The 23,878-nt window shown below is 40.9% G+C and overlaps 1 protein-coding gene across 3 annotated transcripts in view; it reads right to left on the bottom strand.

The window, feature by feature from the left end:
- CA10 (carbonic anhydrase 10 (inactive)) overlaps positions 1-23,878 on the bottom strand; it is a 338,569-nt gene that overhangs the window by 210,973 nt on the left and 103,718 nt on the right. For all 3 annotated transcript variants that reach the window (XM_073310788.2, XM_073310787.2, XM_073310786.2), the window contains one exon: positions 6,809-6,951. In XM_073310788.2, coding sequence (XP_073166889.1) covers positions 6,809-6,951 — 143 coding nt within the window. The remainder of the gene's footprint in view (positions 1-6,808; positions 6,952-23,878) is intronic.

Below are 23,878 nucleotides of genomic sequence, written 5' to 3'. Positions count from 1 at the left end.
GGCATGCCTAGATGAACAGCTAGCGACTGGCAAGCTGGGGTGTAAAAGCTACAACAGCGCACTAGCAGGCCACACAGTAATTATCTGCGTGGACCATGCTACTGCGTGCTGAAGGCTTCCTAACGTGCAGTAGCAGGGGCCATACAGACAGTTAATATGCAGCACACTAGTACACTATAGCTTTACACCTCAGCTTGCCATGCACTAACTGTTCATCTAAACAAGCCTGTAGTCCTAAAGAGAATTTCATGGAAATATTTTAGAGCCATATGGTTTCATGCTGCTGAATCAGAGATCAACAGGCATGTAGTTTAGATGGCTGCATGAACAAACTGAATTTGCAATTAACAACGGAAGACTTGAGGAAATAGTAACAGGATGGTCAAATATGTTACTGGTATTGCTGCAAAAGTGGGACTTGGATCTGAGGCAAATCCCCAGCTGATTTCAGCAGTGTGATATCAAGCAATTGGCTTTTTAATTCAACATTGGCACTAAAAGCTCAGACCCATGAGGTGCTGAATATCTTCAACTCCTACTGAAGTCAGCAGAAATGGAGGGCGCTCAGCATGTTGCAGGATCAAGGCCCAGCTCAAAAAGGGCAAAACTGACAGAATGACATGGCGGGGATATGCACCACCAAGCAGCAGCCCCTTCCTGAAAGTCACCTGCTTAAACCTCCCTTGAACAGCACAGCCCGCCTATAGAGTTTTTAGGCCTAGGATAGTTGCACTGAATTAAAAAAGGTCATATTAAAAATGTTACTTTTAAAATCGAAGTACAAGAAAATCAGTTCCCCCTTTACATACCTGCACATAGGGTACCCAGACAGCAAGTGTGAAAAATCAGGATGGGGTGGGGGGTAATATGAGCCTATATAAGAAAAAGCCCCAAATATCGGGACTGTCTCTATAAAATCAGGACATCTGCACAACACCCGGGTTCACCTGCTATGTTCCTGTTACAAGAATTGATAACTTCAACTGAACCTTCCCCTCCCCATCTGCACTCATGTACAGCAATCAAATCAGTTTTAAAAGATGTATTTAATGAAGATTTTCATTTCACTGCACAACTAGTAGGTTTTCTGGCTCACTATTGTATATCTAGGCTTGTGCTTCTTTATCTTAACTCTAGGATTTCTTATAGTTTCAACCAATTTACAGTCTCTTGTTATTTGCACTAAATCATCTTAGTATTAATTCCAAAAAATCCCTTACTGTACAATGTGATAACCACAGTTAAGTGTTGTCAAAGCAATTCCCTGGCTGCTATATCAATTGGTTAACATCCCTGAAAACCCCAAGTGCCTCAACCCATATGAAAGCCACATCCAACATGAAAAAAAAATATAAATATAGCTCCTGCTAAACCAAATCCTCAGTGTAAGAGGACCAACAAGGCTTAGCAACAAACAGAGAATGTAAGAAAATCTGTTGAAATATACACCACCACCACTCAGCTTAGAGCAATGACACTCAATTCAGTGAGCAAAGTGAAGAGATGTTCAGGAAAAAGTCTGGATTTTTTCCCAAGCTTAATATCTGAATCAAAAAGGGCTATTTGTCATTCCACTTCCTCAACACTTAGATCAATCGGGGTTCCCACAAGCAAGAACAATTAATGCAAAACATATCAATGGTTAAGAACAGACATCGCTCCAAGCTCCAGAAACAGTAACCCAAGCCAATACACAGGAAAAAAATGAATGCTTCTGACAAGGATCAAATCCCTTTGTAGAATTTCAGTAGTAGAACTCCACAATCCCCCTTGATCTAACATACTTCAAGAGCTAATTCTCAAATTCAAAGGCCTGACCTACTTCCCTAGATATCAACTGCAGCACTGCTAAAGTAGCAGTTACGCTAAGGAAGTGCTGTAATTCCCAAGGCAACTTCTTGAAAGTAATCAAGTTCCCCAAAATGTGAAACTGTATTGGATTGGTATATCTGATGTCATGAGATGAAATGATGTATTCTGTGAATCACCTTTTGTACTCAAGCTGCCCTCAGCACTTCACACGATAATGAGCTGGGCAATGCAGAGTCAGACAAACGTGCCCACTGCCGCATGCTTCCTCCCCCAGATATGTAGCTTTGCTCTGTTGATCAGTTCATGGGTGTGGGTCTATTGCCCCACTTCCTTCCTGCCCCATGTGAGAGGACTTCCATACCATGGGACTTGACAGCTCCCCCCAGGCAGCCAGCCAGCCACACACACACACACACACAGATAGTCACAATCTGGCCCCGAGACTGGAGTTTCTTTTCTACCTTTATCATTTGACCCTTATTGATCAGTTTTAGAAATCTTTTGTATAGGGGGCTAACACACACACACAGGCCAAAGGCTGATCATCTCATCCAGGGGAGGAGCACATGTTCTCGTTTGCATGAGTCAAGCAGGATTTGGCCCACTGATATTACATCTCCATAGCACTCCTTCCCAGACAGTGGTTTTTTAGTAGAAGAGTTGGTCAAAAAATGGAATTCCCATCCTGTGGGAACTTTTGAGATTTCCAAATTTTGTATTGTCGTGAATCAGGATGAAAAGTAGAAATCTTAGTGTTTTGTTAAATGAAATATTTTTCTTCAGCATCATCAAACCATTTAATTTAGACTTAATTGTTTTGACTGTTATGTTACAAATTGTAACAAATTATAAAAGTCAGGACAATAAAGTAAACATGAAATGTTTTCACTCTAACAAATGAAAAAAATAAATAATTTACCATAGAAAATTTTGATGAAATCAATACATTCTGTGAAACGCTCACTTTTGTTAAATCAGCATTTTTCAATGGAAAAAGTGTTCCAAAGTGAAATTTCTGACCAGCTCTAATTAATAGAATTAACATAATTGAGTAATGCATTTTCTCAAATTCTGTGCCACAGATTAAATCGATTCTCAATTCTGTTTGTATAAACATTCAGAGTTGCTATGGAAATATATTAAGGACAAATTTCACATGTCCCATATTGTTTCCAACAGCAATGCACAAAAGAAAGCTCATTGCTCGAGACAACAGGTGAAGATAAATCACTTTGGAATATCTACACCTTTTGTAAAAGAGACTCTGTCCTCTATGATTTTAATTATCCTGTTACCTCACATTATCTGTTCATCCATATTATTCCATGTCACTAAAGGACTGAATAAAACAAGAGAACTGCTATATAGATGTAAGTCATGAAATATTAAAATACCATTTTAAGCACTCCCCTGTTAACAGATAAAATGTTATGAAAGAATAAATTATTTCTAAGAGGTTTCACCAGATCAATACATTTTATTTTAAAATTAATCTTAGGGTTGAAAAATACCATGCCTGCATTTGAATAAATACAGTTGAAACCTCTGGTTACTTCCTGTGTTTTTCTTAAATCTTTATGTTGAATACACATTTCTTAGGAGCAATAATTCAAAGTAATCATTAGGACCAGTTCCTGCTTGAAATATGCTTTCAACTAACTACTTCCATTTGAATGGCAATTTTGATAAAATGACATTTTTAGAAATGAGTTTAATATGACTCAGACCTTGTCTATGCATTTTTAAATGTGTCTGTTCCCATTTGCAGGGTTTGGTGTTTTTTTGTTTTGTTTTTTGTAAATCCATGTATATTTGTTATTATTCTTTTAACAACTATAAATGGAAAGAATGAGATAATGAATGAGCTCTGCCTAGAACTAAAGGAACACTATTACTTTAAAATCATGTAATTAAGAAGTCCTTGGAAATGATGCTTGAAGTATAATTTTCTTTTCACTTTTTGCATTTCTCTCATTTTGTACTTTGTACATAAAACAGTTTCATTTCTGCTTAAAGGACTGGGCTCAGCAAAGCACTTATATACATGCTCAAGTATTTTGCTGAACTAAAACCATAAATAATTTCTGGACAATTTTACTTTTAAGTTTTACAGCATTAGTATAATGCTATCATTTTTGTGTTGCAAACAACGCAGAGAAACATTTCTTAACATGAAACTTTCCAGTGCAATTTTTAATTAAAGAAACTGGAAACATATCTACTGATCCTTGGTTCAGTAAAAACAAATTTGGGGCCATATATAAACCTAAGGATCTGTATTTATAAGATCTTTTGTTTGCTAAAACACAAATATTTATGTACTATACCTGATATTTTCCTAATATCCTGCACAATTAAATAATTTCAGGTTTATTTTTATGAAGAGATAGGCCTCAATTCAGCAAGGCCCTTAAGCATATGTTTAAAGTTAATTTACGTACTTAAGTTAGGAACTTCAATGAACGACTCACATACTTAAAGTTCATATAGAGTCCAAGCCCAGAAAGGCTTTTTGTGAGGAAAACTAGAAAGCCTCTTCTTGGAGACTGAGTACTTTCCAACTTTTCCCTCAAAGTCTGGGTGAATGCAGTGCCCAGGTAGGCAGTGCACTATGCTCAGTCAGAGATTGATGTATAAAGGAAGTCCTCCTGACCTGGGTCTGAGGCCTGGCAAAGAGATCTCTCCAACATAAGGTGTTTGACCCTAATCTTCTGGGTCTTGCTGGCCCTGCTCTTAAGGGTTGAATGAAAACTGCACTTCTGAGAGATGTGCGTGCGCCCCAGGCAACGGGTGCATCAGGAATGACTGTTGCAGATTGGAATAGCCTCTTGGCAAGTGAGACAACTTTGAATCCCAGTGACCCTAGCATACCTCCTCAACGGAGGAAGAACCTCCCCAAATGTGAGGGGGAGGGGAATAAAGAGCACAAGGAATAATGAGCCTCTTTAGGAAAAACAAACTGAACTATACTAAACAATGAACTCAACTCAATTCTAACAACTAACCAAATGCTAGCCCAGCCAAGCTCAACCAATTGAAGCAGGCATGCTGAACACTCCATCTCAGGCAGAGGTGACTGAGAAGAAACTGAGTGAGAGTGGTTCGCCCACAAGCCCTATACAGCCTAAGCACAGTGCACAAGGACATGTAGGGCACATGCGTGGGCCAAATCGGCCTAAAATCTCTGTTTGAAGGTGCATGCACACCTGAAGTGGAGCACCCACAAGGATACTAGTCAAAGAAAGGCCTAATGGTGGAACAATTTACTGAAGATTTCTGAGGGCAGAACATTGCCCAGCACAGCTTCACTATTTGTTTCTGTACCTGTATATGTAATTGACACCTTAACAGGTCCGTTAACACCTCAGTCACTGACAAAAACCCAGAGCAGAAAAGGAAGAATCGCTTGTTAGTTCTATTGAAAACTCAACCAAATTAAGTTAATCACAGGTAAAAAGACAAACCAATCTGATAACTTTCAACAAAACTAATAATAATAAAAGACAATTCAACAATTTCTCAGTTAAGCATATAGGGTTTGAATGCAGAATAAGGTCTATACTTTTTAAAATGTGTGCCACGTAAAAGCGGCAGTTTATGAATAATAGAGTGTGTAACTACTCTTCACAGATGTTAGCAAACACAATGAAATACCCTGATATTGTTATTTACCAATTGCCTCTGACAAAACATGTTTCCCTTCACTTTTTTATATTTAAATTGAGGGGGAAGTAATTTTAACAATATATTCTTATGAGTATGGTAAATCCTTTTAAATCCTCTTAAATTCACAGCATTTAAATAATTTGTAAATAGAATTTTCTCATGGCTCTGCCCTTTCCATAATATGCAATCTAATCATGCAAAATAAATCAAAAGGTAATACAGAAGACTAAAAGGCAACAATAAAAAAGGTCAGAAGGTGACCCACATTACTAGAACACACAGCTCTTGTTATGGAATTGTTGGTAGAAACGCTATAGTTAAGGTTACATTGAAATATGCACTTAAAACAGGACTAAAATCCCTCCTGTTTCATACTTCAGTAAAATAGGATGTAGCCTCCAAATTGGCACAATAATATTTCAGAAGGCAACTGATTTTTCCATGTAATTGTTTGGTTTTTGTTTTGTTTTCAGAAAAATATTAAATTAATTGAGATTTGCAGATTTAGGTTAGAAAACCAAGCAGTTCTAGTAATTACACTGCAAATATGCCAATGGGCCAAATCTTGTTCACCTTACTCATGAGTGTAGTCTTCTTCAGCTGAAGTAAGGTAAATCGTCTTTGACCCATCATTTCTATCTGATCTAATGTGCCCAAAGATATATTGATTTATTATAAATATTTTGTATGCTTTCTAATTAATGCATGGCAGAGGCGCTTTGCTTCAGTGTAACTTGGTTTTCGGAGCACAAGTATTGATAATCTCTAGAGTAATTAGGAGACTAAACTGTTTTCTGAACAGATTTTTATGAGCCTGCCTCTCTCTCCCCAGCTTCCAGAGTGAGCCAATTAAATCCTCTATTTCATAACATTCTGGACCCGAATCTTCTTTCCTCTCTGTTTACAGCAATGTTACTGCACTGATTTCAGTGAGGTTACTCCTGATTTATACCAGCAAAAGAGAAGAATCTAGCCTACTGAGACAATATTTGCATTCCTGAGGCTTTACAATCCTACTTGTCTGGTAGGACAAACACCACTTATTAGCTGTGAGTTTTTATAAATGAACACATTCTACTCACAGGTGAGTTTAAAGGAACCAGTACTGTATAGCAATTAAGAAGTGCTTCCGGATACCTAAAAGTGTACAGTTCTGATCACTGCAGGGGAGGTAACAATGTGTAATTTTCACAGCTCTACAATTATTATTATTCTGCCTAAGAGCTTATTGGCATTACAAGGTGAAAATACTTCATAAATACTGAAAGTGGCACATATTTTTCATCTGTTAACTCTTGGTTTTTATACCAAGACATGTCAGAAAACTTACCTTTCTGCCTCCTGTGTTTATGCGAAGTGGAGTTAGGAAAGGGTCAAAGATCATATGGCTGGTTTCTATATTGACAGGTGATTGCCTTTTCCCAACAGAGCAAAGATTCCAGGCTGAGTTCACCAATCCCCAAAAGGAAGGAACTATAAGTGGGGAAAAAAAAAAAGATACAAATTTAAGGAAGAATCTGGAGGGAGGAAGAAAAATCCACACAAAACAGATGTGGAAACAATTAAACTGCTTCTTGTATTGTCTGTGCTCACAATATAATCAACTCAAGAAAATTAATCAAGTAACTGAATTTTAATGCATGATACACAGACACCCAAATCTGAGATGAGATATTTTAATATCAACAAAGGAGATTTTTTTTTTGGCCCCTCTTAAGCTCTCTGGACTTAATCATTCCGGATTTAGCTGTAACTAGCTCATCTGCTATTACTGGTATAGAATGTTTGCTTTTTCTCAACAGGCACTTGAATATCTCATATCCTCATGCTCATTTTACATGTATACACTGCACTTATTCCTTGGACTGAGGCCAACATGTAGCCACTCAAAAAAAAACTAAAACAAGTTGCAATATTTGGTACACATTGACAATAAGAATAATGTATTAGAAAAGACATGGATATGTCACTATTCCACAAAATATTCATGTTCCGTAGACAAGATCTATTTGTCTCTTTTTGATTCACACAATTCTCTCATACACACACACGCACACCCCCTTTATAAAAATGTTAAATAGCAGAAGGGCCAAGAACCAATCCCTGCAGAATTCCATTGGAAACACACACACTCAATGAGAATTCCCCGCTTACAATTACATTTTGAGACTTATCAGAGAGACAGGCAGAGTTTTTATTCCATTCAGTGGATTAAGAGAAATCATTGATTTGTGACTAGTACTCAGACCCGGTGTTGAGTTACTCTTGAGGGTGGTATGGCCTCATAAGGAGGTGGAAGAAAAGTGTGTCTGATGGGCAGCAATATATAATACCCCTCATGTAACACATGGGCCACACTGCGTAGCTAACCTGGATTGGAAGGAAGTTGGGAGATGATGCTCGACCTTAACTCTGCCCCTGTACAGTTGCTGAAAGAAAACGTGCATGATATTGTATTTTATTTGACAAATAGTATGTGCCCCCGTAATTAAAGAATGTATCATAATGCATGGAAAGGGACAGAGTTAAGTTTGTGTTTCCAGCCTAAGCTGTGGTACTCCATATCCAGAGCATTTAACCATGCAACTGTAACATTTGTATGAGTTTTTTTCTGTGCCAATAACATACTATGTTGAGTTTTCATAGATGTTGATAATAATGCTACCCTGTTCATTGTTGCTCTAGACTGCGTTTATATTTATACCAGCCACAAACCCTACACAGCTATTTCAGAGCTACAAACAACTCCAACGTTTAGGGTGGTTTAGATGAAGGATTTTGGTTTGAGCCCCAATATTTGATTTCACTAAGAAAACTTTATACAAAACTAGAATGACTCACTTTTTTGTGCAGCACAGACCAAACAAATATACACAGAACATGAGGGGAAAACGTTTTACAGCTGTTGAGTATTTTCTCATTTCTGCAGTGTGATGAAATATATCAGCCACAGATATTCTCAGCTCCTCTTTTTCCTGCAATAACTGAAAATTCAGTTTCCAGGGTCTCCTTCTGTTAACTCTTTGATCTCATGATATAAGAGGTGGGTGAGCTCAGAAATCATCAGGAAGAGATTGAAGTAGCAGAACAGCTGTAACGAACATGGATCTCTTCCTAGTACACTGATTTCCAATTTAATAGATACCCATCCGGGCCCATAATGAGGTGGTCTAACCTCGTCATCAGAGATCGGGCAGAGTCAGGTTCGCAGTCAGAAGTCACACTAACGGTCAGAGTCCAAAGCCATGTGAAGGCTCAATCCAGAGTTAGAGTCAGAAGCCACACCAAGGGTCAGTGCCAGGGTTGGGTTGCCAACTGTCTAATACCCTTGCCCTGCCCCAAGGCCACACCCCTGCCCTCACCCTTTTCTGAGACCCCGCCCGCACTCACTCCAGCCCCGCTCCCTCAGTCACTCGCTCTCCCCTACCCTCACTCACTTTCACTGGGCTGGGGCAGAGGGTTGGGGTGCAGGATGGGGTGTAGGCTCTGGGCTGCAGGGTGGGACAGAGGGGTTCAGACTGTGGGAGGGGGCTCCAGAGGCTGACCCTGGGGGAAGGGGTTGGGGTGCAGAAGAGGATTTGGGGTGCAGGCTCTGGGAGGGAATTTGGGTGCAGAAGGGGGATCAGGGCTGGGGCAAGGGATTGGGATGTGGGAGGGGATACGGGCTCTGGGAGGGAGTTTGGGTGCGGGAGGGGGCAGGGGCAGGGGTTGGTGTGTGGGAGGGGATTTCGGGTTCAGGCTCCAGCCAGGCGGTGCTTACCTTGGGTGACTCCCGGAAGCAGCAGCATGTCCGGCAGTGGCTCCTAGGCTCATGGGCAGCCAGGCGGCTCTGCATGCTGCCCCTGCCTACAAGAACAGCCCCTGCAGCTCCCATTGGTTGCGGTTCCCCGTTCCCTGCCAATGAGAGCTGCTGGATCAGAGCTGGGGGTGAGGGCAGTGTGCGGAGACCCCCTGGCCTCACCTCCTCCGAGGAGCTGCTGCCAGACATGTCGTAGTTTCCGGGAGCGGTGTGGAGCCAGTACAAGTAGGGAGCCTGTCTTAGCCCCGCTGCGTGACTCGACTTTTAACTGACTAAAATCTCCCAAACTGGGATGGTTGGAGTCAGTAGCCATGCCCACAATTAAGCTGGAATCAGAGTCAGAAGTCATGCCAAGGGTCAAGCCTGAGTCAGTCACTGGAATTAGAGTGAGGAAGCAGGAACAAGGAGCGGAAACCAGGTGAAGAGGCAGGAAATGGGAACAAGGATCAAGGCGTTATAACTGGAGCAAGGAGCAGGAGCCAAGCAGGGAGACAAACTTGGTCTGGTAAGCAGAAGATCTAATGACTCATTGCTCTGACAAAGGATGGGACAGGAACAGAAAGATTTATGCCTGGTGGTGTCTAATCAGTAGGCTGCTGCCAGCCACCTGATGCAGCGGAGTCTGTGGATGTAGCCTCTGGCAATGGAGTGTTAGCTGCAGCTCCCTCATCTGACCTTGCGGTGTGGTGGTGCAGAGGGTAAGGTTCTCGCTTGGCAACTCCACAGGCCTGGACTTGAGACCTGTGGCATCTGACACCATCAAACAGTCTGATTTCAGAAGGTTTTGTGGCAGGACGCTGTTAAAAGCAGAGTTCCTGTCCTTCCTTCTGACACACAACACCTGGTAACCCATGCAAACAGGTACACCAGGATAAACCTCATGCTTCACTCCATCCCCAACAAAATGACTGGGTGAAGTCCCTGTAACATGTATATCCCACTTGACATGTTATTTCCATCATGCTTGAAAAGCTTTTGTTAATGACATGATACTGACAGTCAAATACTGCCAAGAACTTCTCCAAATTACACTAATGATCGAGGGGGCTGCTGCAAATGAGTGAATTTTACAAAATAGCACATCAGGAACAAGATGTACTGTTGCACATGTATTTTGTCAATTGTAGCAGTACTTCCTCATTTCCAACTAAATGCACTGTAGCATATTTTCTAAAAAGTGACGTTTTAGTACCACAAGACCTCACTATTCTGTTTAATGTTGTCTGGGAGAAAACTCCTGCTTTTTCATGTTATAGGTAATAGGTATTCAAGTTTAGCCAAATTCTCCTTGATATATTCTAACACTATAGCAACTAAAATAAGACTTTTTGCATTACCATGTGCTAATGCAAAACGCACTAGTGCCAATGGTGGAACTTCAGACCTATAACTTCGAAGAGGTGGAATATTCATTAGGAGGCTGTAGCTATGTGAATGGCTTCTCAGAGTTACTGAGATTTCTGATGGGAGAAATGCATTTGCTAAAGGGAATAAAGAATACACAATGAATACTGTACAATTTTTTTGCAAGCTTTACAAAAATACATTTTACAGATGATGATGGATAATGCAGTAAAGAATACCAAGCAAAGTACAGAAGTGGTGACTTTCACGATGGCCAATTATTTCAAGAATTAAATGATGAAACAAGGAACATCCAGGGGGAAAAAAAAGCATGGAGGCTCTTTGAAAATGGCTGCCGTAAGTGCTTGTTTTATTATGTTCTTTCTGATTTTGACAGGGCAACCTTGTATCTTGCATGCTGCCTGTCACAAAAGCACACTATGATTTTCACGAAGTTAGTCTTCACATTAGGATGGTGCTCAGGAAAGACTGTGTGGGTCACCATGACATTAAATTTGTCCTGCAATCTTTTATATTTTTTTTTTAACTGCCAAGATAGTTCACTTCTAAGAGCCACACTGGTGTATGTATATAGCTTCCTCTGTTTATTTCATTTACCATTGCAGTGTCTTCTTTATGTATATTCTCAGTGAATGGAGGGTTACCCTTGAGTCCTTTAATGAGTACAATGACAGAGTCTTTTGATTGAACAAGTAATCCTCCTCAAAGGGCAAGTCCTCCACACTGGTCTGTACTTCACAGGATAAACATGAGGATGGAGCCGGGAATCCGCGTACATACTGACAGCAGTTGCCTTCAATCTACAGTAGTGGTTTTCAATCGTTTTTCACTTGTTGACCACTAAAAATTTTTGAAAGGAAGTGCAGACCCCTTTGGAAATTTTAGTTTGTGGACCCCCAAGGCTCTGCAGACCACAGGTTGAAAACCACTGATCTAGAGGCTGTATTTTCTGTGTCTACTGCAACTTGAAGAGATTATTAGACTACCTTCATCGATAAGGGCTTAGAACTGTACTCTTTCCTCCTGAGGGAGTTTGTCCCTAAATTCCAAAAACTTAGAGTAGCTGATGAAGTCATACTTTGCAAGTAGCACCTGATAAACTGGCTGTTCAGAATTGTAGGCTGCTACATGTAAATATGTAAAATTTTTCTCTCTGTGGCCCAGGCATTTGGCCTCTTCCTATGAAGGTGTAGATCTTGTATGTTGTTGTCTACCTCTTTCTGTAGCAGCCTGAACAAGCAGGCAGTTGGGAACAGTTGTGTGAAGAATGTTCCTCCCAAGGCATTAGTCTAAGTTCTTTTTTCCACCCAGTAAGGAGTGGGTGAACTTGATCCTGAGGCATGCCACACCACTTTGGCTCGCTCTAGGATAGCCTCGTTGACTGGGAGCACTATTCTAGTTGGCCCTTTATTCCGCAAAATGTCCAGGAGTTTTTGGAATAATTCTTTGATTTCTTCCAGGGGAATCTGGGGGGCTTTAACAATCTTTCTTAACAACCCCTGAAACTGTTTGTGATTGTCCAGCAGCAAATGTAATTCTGTAGCAACTGCCTTATCAGGAATGGAAGACTATATGCTTGATGGTATCAGCATTTACCACTAGATCTGCCTCTTTTTCTTCTTCCCCTGTGGGCTCCAGAAACAGTTCAGGCTGGTCCCTCAATGGAAAGGGATGGTAAGCGGCTCAATGAGATCATGCAGACTCAGGGTAATGCCTGTATGGGTTCCACAGTGCCCAGTATAAACAGTGAGAAGGGTCCAGTAGGGGTTTAGGTGGACCCCAAGGCATAGGGTACCACGAGTCCCAGGGAGAGGGGTACCCCATCTTACATGGTCATGTCAGGCCCCAGAAGATCCTAGAACATCTATCAGTACTGATGGCTTTTGGAGGAGATGACAACCATCCTTCTCCCATATCAGAATCACCCTATGAAGAAAATGTGGACTCCCTCTCCAAAGTTGGTGCCCTCAGAACTGTCAGAACTGTCAATGAGGAAATAACCTGATTAGTAGAGGGAATAGGAGACTGGCTTCTTTCATAATGTTCATGGAGTCCTGAACACCTTTGTAAGAATGTGTTCTGATAGGATGGGAGAGTCCAGATCTGGCAGGATGGTAATGTCCTCCAAAGTGGCATATTTGTGGGGTTATGAGGCGTTTTCTTCCTGTAAATCTTCCTACGTTGGCTCAGAAGCATACGTTGGTACTGACAATGCATGGGCTGGTTGTCTGTCCTTTGCTGGTACCAGTCATCGTACCAGTTTAGGCTCACATAAAATATTTACAGGTTTGATGCAGGAGAATCAGGTTTGTGGACAGCAGAATACCATACAGCAGTAAGAAGGTGCTGGAGAGGCAGTTGATTCACACTACATTCAGCACCATGACAGCAATGTCCAAGGTGGTCATCGGATTCTTACAGTAGCAACAAAACTTTAATCAATCCATCACTCACATTACTGTAGTCGAAAAAAATTAGAATGATTGACAGGATTTATCAGGATATATACAATATGGAAAAACATAAGCCAATAAAATTACTGACAGACAGGTAGGTTTTGCACACAAACCAATTATCATGTTTCACTAATGAACTAATTTCTTAGTTTGTCAACAGTATGTAATGGACAAAAAAATTGCATAGCCCAAGTAAACCAATTTACTTGACCATCTTTATATGAGAATATTTTAAATCTATTATGCTCAACTCCTTGGAGCACACACCACCCTATTTTGCAAAAGCTACTCTCTCAAGCTAATTTGCATGCAGTCTACACAGACACTGCAATCTCATTTAAACAAGGTTTTCCAGATACTGGTCATTCTGCCAAAAGTTTCAGCATACCAGTCATGTCAGCCCTGCCATCAGCTATAAATCCCAGTAAATTCCCTTTGCTAAGGATCCAGTTTGCCACAGAAACATGCCAGGCATGCATAATATGTTATTCACTTTTCCAATGCAGGACACTAGCCAGCTCAAAGTATATCCATTTCTCAGAATCAGGGGAATAAAATGGAGAAGATAAGAGTTTAACACTGGCACATCAAAGGCAACTGCTGATGATTTTGACAACCTTATCTGAATACTGGATGAAAGGGGGAATCATTTTTATTAGGTATATGCAAAGATGCTTGAGACACTTACTTGTGGCCTGTGTCACACGACAGCTGCCTTTTTGATCAATTTGTGGATAACATATTACAATGAGATATAATGAAACACTTTGGTATCAGCATCCCACAATAAAATTAAGAATTCTGATGCCTTTTACCAAATTTGAACATATCGAGAGTGATATATCAATGTCCAGAATACTAAATAAAGGATGGATTGCTACTCTGCTAGTGCTACATCTGTCTGCTATATTCAGGCCCTAAAAATAAAGTTTCTTATTACGTGTTCATAGTCTGCACTTGCTGTGACAGCCTGGAAGGATGTACTATACCTGATAAGAAAGCATCACCCCATCACCTTGCAAACACAAAGCTCTCAACTTCACAAACTATGGAGAGCTTAAATATACTTGCAGTTACTTTGAAATATGCCTACAGTTGGCGAGATGCGGCTCTGCGGGGATTCTGCACCAACAATGTAATCTTCACTTCTGAGCCATAAAACATACAAGTCTTTATTTAAAATTAAAATCTCATCTCTCTTCCCCTCCCATCTGCTGATTTACGGCCCCATTCTCAGTTCTCAGCCATGATTAATACCTCTTAGGAGACATTATTAATATGTTTAAAGTCTAAAAAGAACCCTAACGTTCCCTCCCTTAATGTTCCATCTCACTGCTCACAGATTCACAGCCCTTCCTGTTTTCAGCCCCACTTCAGTTTACAATTTTATTAACCCTTTCACCCTTGCTCTGCTACTGACCTCTTTTACAACTCCCACAACTCTCTCAATATCAACATTTCAGAAGTGATGAATCTTGTACATGTGATAGCAAAAGAGAGGGGTACATTAGCCAGCAAGGAAGCAGTAAGGCATTATAAATCATAATAATGCAGGCCGTGCAAATGATGTCTCGTTCCCAGTACAGAACAATTACATAATATCTACAAAATACCACAAAATCTTGCAATGTTGCTGCCAAACTCAAAGTTCAACATAATTTTGTGTGAGATAAAATAGCATATTTCATGAAGACTGCTTTTCACAGTGCTTTACAGATTTCAGTGAGAGAGCTAGTGAGGTAAAGAATAGCACAGGGAAAGGGAAGTTTATAGTGAGAAAAAAGAAACTTGGAAGTGAGATAGGATATGAGGCTGTGAGATGAAGGGTGGTCCATTCGTTAAGGAGCTAGCATAGGACTTGGAGACCTGGTTTTGAGTCCCTTTTCCACCGCAAGCTTCCTGAGTGACGCTAGGCAAGTCACTTAGTTTCTCTGTGCCTCTGTTTCCTACCTGTAAAAAAGCTGGAATAATAGCACTGCCCTATTTCACAAGGGTGTTGGTGAAGTTAAGTACATGCCAATTGTGAGGCGCTATCGCTTAGAGCTATGTCTTCACTGCAAAGTTAACTCCAGTTGACTCCTCTCGCATCAACCTAGCTTCAGTGAGAGTGGTCACACTGTGAAAGAACATGAGCTGCAGAGTGACCACATGGGCAGCAGAGTGATTCAGTAGCTGACTAGTTAGACTGCCTCAAACTCCAGCCTATGTACTCCCCGACAAGCCAGCCACTCTGAGGTAAAAGCAGCCCTATGCTCACATTGAGGGTTTTTGTATGTGGACAGGACTCAAGTTAGGGACAACGATCAAGATAGAACCCCAGGGTTACTCTGCAGAGAAGACAACCCATTAGACAGATGGATGTGGATGGAACATTCTGTAAGGTGGAAAGATACAGGAAGACTGTTCAGTACGGTGACAGCTACAGAGGAGAAGGCCCTTGCACCTAAAGTGCCCACGTTGGGACAGAGTCTGTGTTGTCATTCATCTCTGTACGGAAATCCTGTGTAACCCATTGATCAGACACTTCCATCTCCCTGTGTCAGAGTGCTAAAAAGAAAGTGAATTTTGGGGTTCACAGCAAGAATATGGGAGGTCGCTCTCCAATTGGAGTAATACAAAATTGCCAGTTTTCATTTTGTGAAGTTTTACTGCATAAGTAGGACCAGTCTCTCTCCCATTCTCCTCTGACATAGATCTGTGGTTCTGGGCTCCTCTCTGCTCATGGGAGGGACCAAGTGGCTCAAGTTCTCAATTTCTAAGCCTAAAGAGAGTTTAAGGATACTAGTTATTCTGAAACAGACCCATTCTTGTTTTGATAGATAGGCTTCTGTTGTGGCACTGCACTCTTCAGCGTGAATACAGAGGATCAATACCTAGCACCCTCAGCACTGGTACGCATGCATGGAGTCTTGAAAGAATAATTAGATGGTAACATTCTTCTTGAGAGTTAGGGAAGTGCTATTATCCCCATTTTACAGGTGGGGAACCAAGGCACAGAAGGATTAAATTACTTGCCCAATGTCACACAGGACATCTGTGGCACAGCAGGGAAATGAGCTCAGGTCTTTTGAGTCCCAGGCTAATACCATAAACACTGGATCATCCTTCCTCTTCCTGTCCAAAACTTTCTCTTAATGTCGCTCCAGAGGCATCTGAATTTCAGTGGGAGGTGCTGCCTTCTAGCCTGCCTTGCGGATGTGAGATAAATGAACCTTCCATCGTTACTACGAACAGACCAGTGTTGCCATGTGCACAGCAAAGCAACACGAAAACTGAACACAGAGCACTAATATTGAATTCCTCAACAAAGTGATGTGTTGTGTCTTCTCTTGTCTCTGCTAGTTTGCTGCTGTAGGAGGACTGAGGTTTTTGGAAGATAGTACAGCAGGCTCTCTCTCAACCTTACCAGGTAGAAAAGTGGAAATGTACATAGTGCATTACCAAGGCTTCATCTGTCGTCTTGGTATTCTCAGGTTTCTTGCTGTTCTCAAATAAACAAGTGCACATTTTTGGGCTACATTTTGCAGTTCTTACTCATGCACTGAAGGCACCAAGAGCACTGTGAGAGACGGTAGGATTTGGCTTATTACCTCTAATGATCTCACAAGATATTCTGTCAAACCCTCGATGAGATGCTTTCTGAATTAGAGAAACCCCTTGGATCAACAGCCTAAATTTTATTTGTCCTCATCTGTGACCAGGTGTCAGGCTATAGGTCCTCAGAACTATAGGTTTCAGAGAGACTCAGAACTATTATGCTGACTCACCCTGGAAGGCAAACCAAAGGGGTCTCACTAGCTACACCTCAGGAGTATAAACAGCCAAGAGTAACTCTGACACTGGATGAACAAGAAAGCTCAGTTTGGAGCAAGCCTAGGGACAGACAGCTCAGCCTAAGATTTGTGTTTATAAATACAGTCCAACCTCTGGGCATTGTTACATAAAGGCAACCCTCTTAAAAGGGGATGAATTTGGACTACAGGTCTTGGTGTGTTTCCCACCCTGCTGCCAATGCAGCATACACCTATGTTTTATTGCAGTTGTGAACTCCCAGCAGCAACTATCTAGCCTACTTCTGGAATCAGGCCATTTGCTCCAAGTTTGACTTCTCCAGACTGCAATTACTGCCTGGTTTGAATGCAGCATCAACTTCTCCCCTTCTCCCTAATTCTACAAACCAAAACTGCAGCAAGGGAAGGGAGAAGAGAGACCCAACTCAAGGGAGGGAAGGGAGATAGGTTCCATGATGGCTACAATTAATTACATTCCAGGGACTGCAACATACAGAATGGTTTCAGTATAGGAGCTTGATGAGGTTGATCTGCAGCTGTCAGTGTGACAGGTAATAGCAGTGTGCCAATGCCAGGGCACAAACTATGTGGAGGCTTGGAATGGAGACACAGAGAAGAGAAGGAACAGAAATCAGAAAGAGAAGGTAAGGCAAAGGTTGAAAGGAGAAGTGTGAGATTAACTTTTTCAAGGGAAATGTTGAGCACAGGCTTATAACTTCACTACCTGACACAGGGGTTTAGCTGTCTTATTTACAATTGGCCAAATTCTGACCCCAGCAATGAAATCTGTACGAGTTACATGCATACATCCGACTGCAAAATTTAGCACTTGCTGGAGAACAATATATAGTAATGTATTTTCCTGGCTTAGTATTTTTTAGTGTATCGAAAGTTTTAAAGTACATAGCTGGCATTAAGTCGTCAATATCTGCCAACAGTTACTACACAGTGATAACTGATATACTGCGTTATTCAGCTCTACAGCGCTAGACCATTCCATTCCACCCATGCTGCCCCTACAGATGAAATTCCATTTAACAACATTTACTTCCTGTAGAAAAGACATGCAGGATTTAAGGCTCTAGGACTATACAAAGAATAGGAAATGACTGCAGTATCTTATTTACCACTGTGGGGTAACTGTTGCTAACTGATGACTTTTTAATAAGGACCACTGTAGAATAGGACTGACAGAAACAATAAAACAGTTTGTGAAAGCAAAACTGACATGCACTGAAGTTATCAATCTGTCTTGACTTCATATATATCTTGACTTTAGCAAAGCTTTTGATATGGTCTCCCACAGTATTCTTACCAGCAAGTTAAAAGTAGTATGGATTGGATGAATGGACTATAAGGTGGATAGAAAGCTGGCTAGATTGTCGGGCTCAACGGCTCTATGTCTAGTTGGCAGCCGGTATCAAGCGGAGTGCCCCAGGAGTAAGTCCTGGGACCGGTTTTGTTCAGCATCTTTATTAATGATCTGGATGATGAGATGAATTGCACCCTCAGCAAGTTTGCAGATGACACTAACCTGGGGTGAGAGGTAGATATGCTGGAGAGTAGGCATAGGGTGCAGACTGACCTAGACAAATTGGAGGATTAGGCCAAAAGAAATCTGATGAGGTTCAACAAGGACAAGTGCAGAGTCCTGCACTTAGAAAGGAAGAATTCCATGCATCGTTACAGGCTGGGGACCGACTGGCTAAGCAGTAGTTCTGCAGAAAAGGACCTGGGGATTACAGTGGACGAGAAGCTGGATATGAGTCCACAGTGTGCCCTTGCTGCCAAGAAGGCCAACGGCATATTGGGCTGCTTTAGTAGGAGCATTGCCAGCAGACTGAGGGAAGTGATTATTCCCCTCTATTCAGCATTGGTGAGGCCACACCTGGAGTACTGCATCCAGTTTTGGTCCCCCCACTACAGAAGGGATGTGGATAAATTGGAGAGAGTCCAGTGGAGGGCAACAAAAATTATTAGGGGGCTGGGGCACGTGACTTACGAGGCGAGGCTGAGGGAACTGAGGTTATTTAGTCTGCAAAAGAGAAGAGTGAAGGGGGATCTGATAGCAGCCTTCAACTACCTGAAGTGGGGTTCAACGAAGATGGAGCTAGGCTGTTCTCAGTGGTAGCAGATGACAGAACAAGAAGCAATGGTCTCAAGTTGCAGTGAGGAGGTCTAAGTTGGATATTAGGAAACACTATTTCACTAGAGGGCTGGTGAAGCACTGGAATGGGTTACCTTATGAGGTGATGGAATCTCCATCCTTTCAGGTTTTTAAGGCCCAGCTTGACAAAGCCCTGGCTGGGATGATTTAGTTGGTGTTGGTCCTGCTTTGAGCAGGGGATTGGACTGGATGACCTCCTGAGTTCTCTTCCAACCCTAATATTCTATAATTCTTAATGGAAATTTGTTACTTAACTTTCAAGAACACTTTTTTTCCCCCCAATGGTAAGTAACCCTTTTTGGAGTGTATGACTTGAAATAAAAACCAGTCAACTTATTCATGCAGCAGATCCTTGTTTGTATATTTAAACTCTAAAATTGGCCCTAGGAATGGTACAAAACACAATCAGATTGTATTTGTGCAGCAATTATTCTTGCCCGGTGTAATTATTGGTCCCTTAGATAAAATCTCAAACTAGTTTATTGAAGCCGGGAATTGAAACCAGAGAGAGAAGAAGGTATGTATATCAATAAAGCAGTCCATTAATTATTTCCACCTACTCAACTTGAAGAAAATTACCATGCTAATGCCTTTGGATAAGCACATGACCTGCTCTGCTTTTACATAAAAGCTAAATGTAAAGTCAAGACAGCCTTAAATTGGGGCACCAAAGAAATGACAGACTGTGGAATGGCATTCGTGGAAGTAATTGGTTATAGAAATCTCCAGTGTACGACAAGACTAGACAGTAGTCACAGTAACTAGGAAATCAGAGAACTAAGAGAAGGTATTCTGATTCCTTTGTAACAGTCCAAGAACTGATAAGATGAAACAGCCCAGAAAGTATAACAATAACGTGAACTATCGCTACTCAAAGGTGATTAAAACTACTGGCCCTTTCTCACTTGTATATCTGGTAACAAACCCAAAGGGGGAGTATCCGTACCACTACAGCTGCACCTCGTTGTATATTGTTGCTTTCATAATCCTATCTGTTTCGATTTTGCTTTCAATCAGCCTGGTAAAAATATTTAAAGTTCAAATTTGTGCAAAAAAGTAGTTTAATTTTTTTGGGGTGAGCTGGGCAAGATGTGCAGAATAGGAGGAGAAACAATTTTAATCATTTTTTTTAAATATGAGGAACAAAATTAACATTGCACTTTAAGAGATGGCAGTGGGGCCAGTTTGTGAAAGAGAGAGAAATACCTTGCAGAGATAAAACCGTGTTGGGGAGTGCTGCTAGGCGACTGGCAAAGGAATGTGAATCCCTGTGTAGAACAGTTACTTAGCACGTAAAGAAAAGAAGAGGTCTAGGTTTGATTCAAAATGCCATTTAATCATATTATATTGTAATAAAACTTTGCTAATCTATGGTACTGTTTATCCAAGAATTTTGAGGAGATTTACAAAGTTACAAATACCTATAGGAGATAGGTAAGAAATGAATGTAAACAGAGAAAGGAGGAGTTTGACCAATATCATACAACAGATCAGTGTTAAAGTCAGGAACAGAAACCAGGATCCAAATTCAGAATTTATGCAATTCATAAGTTTCCTGATTCAGTGTCCTCTGCTCTAAGCCACTCTCTCCAATTCTTTACTACAAGGAAGTCTTAGCGCAAGATATAGATCTACGACTATGTTTCTCTAAATCAGAAAGAGGAGGGGAAATCAGAAAGGGGAAAATAGGGGGGGAAAGAGTGGAGAAAACAGAAAGGGGAAACATTTTCCAACCAACAGGCTAGAGTTGTACACAAAAAAGTATGCTTATTCTCTGCTGTGTATGGAATACACACACAACGGAATGTCCTCTTGACTTTAACTTTTAATTATACAGAAATAGTAGCATTAATTAAGTATTTTTCAATTAAGAGTATTACCTGGGAAAAATATTTAATAATCACAATTAGTGATCTTTGGCCTTGGCAAAGTGTTTATTTTCATCTACACATTGAGACTACCAATGTAGATCACAGAAAGAAGCACTTCTTCCATTACATTGATTGAAAAAGACTAATTCCCCTTTATAAATTGTGTTAATCATAGAAGAAAAAAAGCAGTTACACAATTGCATGTAATTAGATTGCCTGTGCCTCAATATGATTAGATTTAACACAAATACAAACCTTAACGTAGAAAGATTACTTTAGTGAATTCCAACAATTTAGGGCAATTGATTCAAATTTACTTGCATTTTATTCAGAGGAGCTTGTCAAAACAGCTACATAGAAGAGCCATCTATTATACATTTTCTCTGTACACTACTGCCTGATAATGCCAGGTGGTGAGGGAATGGAGTCATGATCAGATCCAGTCTTAAATAGCTTTGCTAAGAATCTCTCTTTTAGGGCTGCCATTGCTAGTGCTTTGATATTTGTAATGTACTTCTCTCTCACTCCAATTAAAAACAAAATATTAATCGGAGTGCAAATGAAAGTCTCTCTTTGGGGAGTCTTCTTATACTCATTGCTGATAGTGAAATCCCAGTAGGAAAATGCCAGCTCTTGATGGGAAAAGATTAAGAAAGAATTTGATTTAAAAATTAAAAAGCAACTGAGATGTTCAGTGCAGCTAGCACAGACCGTTCATCAGAGAGTCCATCACTGGTGGAAAAACCCTCTAGGTTCAACAGAAAAAAAAATCTGGACCATATCTCAATTCTCTAGCCAGTCACACATCAGGCTCCCTTAGTATGTCTGCCAGTGCCTAGGATGCTTGAACTAATAACTAGCCAGATCAATGACTTGCCACTCAGTTAGCAGTTTCTAAACAAGTATGGTCAACCACTCCGCCATCGATCACTGACTGAGATCAGAATGAGCAAATAATTGATTTGGCAGATCAACAGAATCTCCAAACAACAAGCTGACAATCACACAGAATACACTTGCCTGCCATTCAATTTAAGGAGAGGGGAGGAGAGAGGGTGTGAAGAGGTAGTTGGCATAAAAAGTAGATTGGGAAGGGAAGGCGAAGACGTGGAAAAGGCATGGGGAGACAGCATGGTCGGGTGAATAAAGCACTGGATTAGGACTCAGGAGACCTGGTTTCTATTTCCAGCTCTTCCACGGACTTCCAATGTGAGTTTTAGGAAATCATTTCACTGCTTTATTTCCCCTTTCACCCTTTCTCTGATTACACTGTAAATTCTTGGGGGGGGGGGGGAGGAAGTCTCAGTAGGGGCATCTGGTCATTTCTACAACAGGAACAACAATAGAAACATGTGGCAAAGTAAATGAGTAAATTTTTGTAAAAGAGGCCTGGGCTGTGTGCACAGAAAAAAATCTGGATAGAGGAGAGAAATCAAGAATAAATAAAGAGGAGCTATAGAGACAGGAGTAACATGAGCCTTTTGTTGTTTAAGGAAATGAGGAAGATTGCTCATTTGGCAGACAGCTCATTCAGTGTTCTGTAGGTTCAGCTTTATTCTGATGTATTTGGGATACTATTGTTCCTTTAGCTGAAGAATACAAATGAAAGGAGTGAATTTATTCTGCTAAACACACTTATTAAACTACTATGTTCTGATATCAAAGCTTCTCAGAGCAACAACTGTGTTAGTAATATAAAAAGCCCTTCCTGAGAGGTTTAAAATAGGAAATTAACTGTTCGTAGCCCAAACTGAATTTACTGATGTATCTTTCCATTCGCATTAACAGCATGAACCTCTCACTTATGAAACTGTAGGAGTTTAGAAGGATTCAAAACGCAGAAGGCAGGCACTGCTGGATCATTGGTTTTAGCATAATTGGGTGAGGATTCTCTCCAAATAGCAGTGAAGGATTATATGAAACAGTATGTGTTAATCAGTCTTGTGCTCCAGAACAATTTGTACAAAAATTTACAATAGAGTTCTCATGAGAATCACTGGTAGCTATACATTATTTTAGTTTCCCAAGAGACTCTAAGGGCTACTAACATCAAGCAACGCATAAGTTTCCTGGCTCTGCTGACTTGCCATCTCTCTCTTAGAAGGTACGGATAAGAGAGCACACAGAGCTATTAGGTCATCACTGAGTACTGATGTTAGCTTCTGTAATCATAGGACCTGCCCGTTCAAAATGGCAGCCCTGAAGTTCTGTATGCTAGTATTTTCTGGAGTATTCAGATTTTCTTGACCCTTTTCCATTGGGTTTTAGAGTTGGGTAGGGGACAGGGCCTGCATTGGTGTCCCCAGGAAGGTGATCAAATCCTTGTGATTGACGAAGGTCATTCCTGCAAGTGCATCAGTAGCTTTTTAGTACAATTGACTAAAAGGTATTGTTGGCTCATTCATAGACCCTGATAGGATTGAGAAAAATTGTTTGAGTAGGTTTCTTCTCAGAGAGGTCCCATATTGAGGTGCTGAGCAACAGTTCATTTGCTTGAAGGCTCTGTAATTTAAAAAAGGCTGCTACCTTTCCTGTCTGGAGCAGGGCTGACCACCTTTATTGCGGAAACATTTCATGCTTAGCGCATGCTTTAGAGCTGTGCTCTGAAGACTGCAGTAGCAGGAGCTACCTTTCCTGTTCGGCTCACATTTAAAGATATTTATGAAAACCTACATGATTAAAAGACCACTTTGCTCTTTGTATTTTTGTCCTGCCTGATTCAGATCAACTGATATATTCCAAGGAATAGTCCACCACTTTGTGTATCTGAGGGAATAGTTAAGCTACATACTTAAATAAATGGCCCAATTTTCAGAAATATTAGCAACAGATTACAATGGGAGAGACGCAAGCTCAGCTTCTCTGATGAGTAGACCATTTATGTAGGTGCCTCATTTCAGGTACCCTCATCTGAATATTATGGACTAAAGGCCCAAGTGCGATAAACCATA

This window comes from Lepidochelys kempii, chromosome 14, assembly GCF_965140285.1.
Source record: "Lepidochelys kempii isolate rLepKem1 chromosome 14, rLepKem1.hap1, whole genome shotgun sequence".
NCBI classification, from domain to species: Eukaryota; Metazoa; Chordata; order Testudines; family Cheloniidae; genus Lepidochelys; species Lepidochelys kempii.
The sequence above is the reverse complement of the archived record's forward strand: the minus strand, read 5'-3'. Positions and strand labels throughout refer to the sequence as shown.